We start from the raw sequence: 2,390 nt of genomic DNA, 5'->3' as shown, positions 1-2,390 counted from the left end.
TATGCTTCCAAATATTGGCCTGTTTTCAAGTGAAGTTGTATACCCAATTCATTCCAGCCATTTTTTTTTTATGTGTCTTACTGTTAGCATATATTTAGCTACAGCTTTAGCATACCATCTGCCTATCCAAGTTATTCTTTTCTGTCCTTATCCCAATCCTTCTTCCCAAACTCTCTGTTCTCTTCCCTGCATGACAAATGCATGACATATTCTCAAACTGTATGCTCAGTGCTTGTCTCTCTTTCCCAAACCGTAAACCTCTCAAAACCTCTCAGAAAAATGTCCCTTATGCTGTGTTCATTATATTTTCTTAAATGTTAACATATTCTGCTTGGTTAACTTAGCTTGATTTTTTATTTACGTATCTGTTTTTATTTCCTCTCTTTTTCTCTTCCTCATTATTATGGTGTTCATCATTACAGATCTATATTTTTGTCTTTCTGCTTATTTACCAATCTTTCCTAGAGAGAGCGTGGGGAGAGCGCCATTTGAGATATTTGTTTGTGATTGATTTTTATAAATAACATGTAAATACTGTATATATACATTCACACATCTCTATGGTCAATGCAGTTATATGTGTCTGTATCTGCACTGCATTACATGTCCATTACACAGAAGGCTTCTATGCCTCTAAAACAAAGAGATGTAGACCAATAACATAAAGTAGGTAATGCTGGAATGCATTCAAAATAGGTTTTTCCATTAACATTCATTTTTTGTTGATGATCTTTAGAGTTCCATACATAAATATATTATCCTTTGCGGAAAAATGAAACAAACCATTTAGTTTTCTTATGGTATTTTCAAGGAATAATAGTCTTGTATTTTTCCAGCGTATACTAACAGAAATTCACCTAGTATAAAACTAGTCATTTCCTTGCAGGTTTTTCTCGCATGTTTGCAATCTTTATCAGATTGAAAATGCTACGTAAAAAAAGAGAATGCGAATATTTTATGAGATCAGTGCTGAGTTTGTTTAACAATAGAATATGCATTTTATTTCCATATACCGTAGTAATTATATCGTTACTTTGACTGATTCTTTCTGTTTACATTTTGATTATACAACTTCAGTGATTTAGATAAATGTATTTGTAGAAGGTGCCAGAATGGAAATGTTATGTTTGGCTTACTTCTAGTTCTGGGAATTTTATTACATTATACAAAATGAACTTATCAGTGCGCCGTTTATACCATCTGAAAATAAGTATCAGTATTAGCATTTTAGCAAGTCTAGCATCCTGTTCGCAAGCCCATCTTTGAATCTATGTTTTCTTCTCTCCTTTCTTTCAATTCTTCAATGATATTCAGTGTTCTGGCTGTGTTTTACAGTTATTCAATTTGTATTTATTCCTTGGTTCAGTTCCATTTAGGATGATAATCCCAGATTACCCTTGTTTGGAAAATGCAGTTTTATATTTGTTTGTATTAACTTGCATTACTTTTCATAATTTTTTTTAAAGGTAAATATGAATAGAAGGCAATATTTGGAAAGAAAAATTGCATTGCAAATCTGCCAAGGGTTAAAATTCTTGATAAAGTCCCTCTTGTTGAAGTGATTAAAGTCATATTGGCTGCATGAATTCTGAGATATGTTGCATGCTAATCTGTTTATACTCTGGTAATACCATTAACAGTACGTTCCAGATTGCTTTAGTGTAAACTGTCTAACGTTTTGGTTTAAAGAATGCATGATCTATGTGAGTCATAGAGGTCAGTCACCAAAAGCTTTTAGTGTTGTGTAGCCAATGCTTCCTTCGTGTGCTTCCAACAGTGTGTTTTACCTTTGACATCAAACTTGAAAATCTAGACCTAAGCCATTGCTCTATATATAACCCTAGGCTCTTAGTCCCATCTGAAAAAAGTGGTGAACAGTTAGAGTAAATTTGGTCAAACAATTTTGTTTCACTCTCATCCCTTTCACCCTTGTTCTTGTTAGCACACCACTGTTAAGAAGTAGTAGACACCCTTGCCATCTTGGTAGATTTTTTATCAGCTATTTAGCAGAAGTTAGTCTGCAGACACATCTTCTCTACTGTCACCTCATCAATCTAAACTAGATCTTATTTTTTCTCACCATCTGCCACATCGTTCGTACTCTCTTGGTCAACAATTTAGGCGCAAGAGTACTATGCCCAAATATGATGCCCCGTACCTGAAGAGACCCATTGTCAAGAAGCCTCCACAGCAGCACCTGCAGCCTATGATGAGCAAGACAGAAGAGACATCCCTGGATATGGGTAGTCGCATTACTTTTGCCAACATGCCTACCTATAGGTAAGCAGTGCCACATACGTGTTGAGTGTTCTTAAGAGAACGTAGGTATTTTAATGATATTGGCAAGTTTGCACTTGGGAATATTATTCTCTATGTACTTAATCTTACAA

At 34.7% G+C, this 2,390-nt stretch overlaps 1 protein-coding gene across 1 annotated transcript in view; it reads left to right on the top strand.

The window, feature by feature from the left end:
* LOC119581870 (disintegrin and metalloproteinase domain-containing protein 11-like) overlaps positions 1–2,390 on the top strand; it is a gene marked incomplete at its 5' end in the record, with an annotated part of 193,377 nt that overhangs the window by 154,087 nt on the left and 36,900 nt on the right. The window contains 1 exon segment of the mRNA XM_037930027.1: positions 2,122–2,280. Coding sequence (XP_037785955.1) covers positions 2,122–2,280 — 159 coding nt within the window.

The sequence above is a fragment of the Penaeus monodon genome, chromosome 15 (genome assembly GCF_015228065.2).
Source record: "Penaeus monodon isolate SGIC_2016 chromosome 15, NSTDA_Pmon_1, whole genome shotgun sequence".
Lineage (NCBI taxonomy): Eukaryota > Metazoa > Arthropoda > Malacostraca > Decapoda > Penaeidae > Penaeus > Penaeus monodon.
This window is presented reverse-complemented; position numbering and strand designations above follow the sequence as displayed.